The sequence below is a fragment of the Penicillium arizonense genome, assembly GCF_001773325.1.
Source record: "Penicillium arizonense strain CBS 141311 chromosome Unknown PENARI_contig267, whole genome shotgun sequence".
NCBI classification, from domain to species: Eukaryota; Fungi; Ascomycota; class Eurotiomycetes; order Eurotiales; family Aspergillaceae; genus Penicillium; species Penicillium arizonense.
In genome coordinates, this window is record NW_019173544.1 from 745 (window position 1) to 2,477 (window position 1,733).

A 1,733-nucleotide genomic window follows, 5' to 3' on the forward strand; every position below is an offset into this window, starting at 1 on the left:
CAGGCCACTGGTGGGCCATAGGGGTGGCGCATACTGCGTGTGAATGCATTCTTCGACGTACCGACTGTTTCAAGGAAGTGTTCCATGCCAGCAGCCACGCAGCCATGTAGGTAAACACGGCGATGGCATATAAAGCTGGCGAGAGAACGCCGCAGTGATTGCCCAACACCACCACAATCCGAATCATTTTCTGCCTTTGATGGCCACCTCAATGACTACCATGCCGCCTTGGAATCCGTACCTTGTTTGTGAGATAGACGTCAGCCCCAGTGGCGGTCCTGGCTCCTGTTGCGGCATGACGAAAAAAGGCGAGCCTTGCAAGAACTCGATCAAAGTTGAAGACACCAAGATAGGCCATCAAAAGTTGACCACTCTCGCGAGAGAACCGTTTGACTTGTCAACGTTGCAGTCGAAGCTCTGTGATGTCGCCAGAGACTTCCTCTGCGCGAGATGGCACCGGCAACGGCAGGCCGACCAAGTTGGCCAGCAGTGGTATGAAGCCGCCGTCCGCAACCAGTCGCGAGTACCACATGGCTCCAGAATGGCTTCTCCATCAGTCAATGTACATCCGGGCCAGCGTCAGACATCGTCAGCTTCCAGGCGCCGCCCTGCATCAGACAACACTGACCCGTCACCTCGCGGGCTCAGACAAAACCCGCCGGTGCGCCCGTCAACCAACCCCGAGCCAGTGCAGCCATTCAATCCATTTGTGACCTCCACAATGCTGCGGACGAACAGTGTTCCATGGCGTGTTTCGCCGGCCCAACCAGCTATTCTGGCGTCGGTCGCTAATATCTGGGCTGGTTTCCAAGAATTGACGCTCCAGAGTCTTGCCCCGAGTGAAGAGGTCGACAACATCCACTGTGTGTTTTGCCTGGCCGACGATGAAGACCATGCGAAAGAGCATGTGATCTTGCGCTGCCGTCAGTGTACATCGCTCTGTCATCTATCCTGCGCGGAAGAATGGTTCGAAAAGCGAGATACAGGCTTTGGCACGTCATGCTGTGTGTGGTAAGTTTGGATGACCTTTTTTCTGCGACCAGGATACTGATGATTACAGTCGAAACGAAGGAGCCCTAGACGCCATCCTTCGCCCCTTACGAGTCCCCTCGTCGGATGCCGAGACACATTCCGTCCACACGGCAAGCGATCCATCTCCCGATGGTGGGCCCCGTCGCTCAGCCAGACTAGCAGGAACTCATCTACTGCGACAACCTTCCACCTCTGCACCGCTTCGCCGATCGACACGACTCAATTCCACTCAGCGTAGGTGATCACAGGTTACAGCCGAGTTTGACGGAAAATGCGAAAAGCGAGTGAATCACACGCGAGTACACGTGACCAGACACTCGGCATCGTGATCAGCAACAGAGGTCATAGCGGTGAAATCTTTGGAGCAAGCTTAGCAAGAAATGAAATCCTGATCGTTCAAAAGTACAACGCGGCCGTTTCATCTTTGCAAGTGCTGGACACCATTAGACCTTAGCCAAAAGCTACTGGCTGCTTCGCTTGATTTCGAAAATGACTTAGCGCTAAAAGTGCTGGTTCATTGAGTTTCTTCTTTCATCATACCTAAACGGTGACCAAGGAGACACGGATTCATCTCGGTGGAGCCAGGGCGGAGCTTGTCGGCAGAAAAACGCAACTCGCTGGCTGGCGAGAGACTGACAACCTCTTGTGCTTGTTAAACTGAGTCTGGGAAGCTCAAAGCATTCCTAGGAGCTTTTGATCCC

At 53.9% G+C, this 1,733-nt stretch overlaps 1 protein-coding gene across 1 annotated transcript; it reads left to right on the top strand.

Moving 5' to 3' along the window:
- Positions 1-211: 211 nt before the first annotated feature.
- Positions 212-1,163, top strand: PENARI_c267G05949 (uncharacterized protein; the record flags this gene model as incomplete). The annotated part of the gene is made up of 2 exons (XM_022638240.1): positions 212-1,011; positions 1,061-1,163. Coding segments are annotated over 2 exons (903 nt in total), but the record flags the coding sequence as incomplete, so codon positions are not given.
- Between the last annotated feature and the right edge of the window lie 570 nt (positions 1,164-1,733).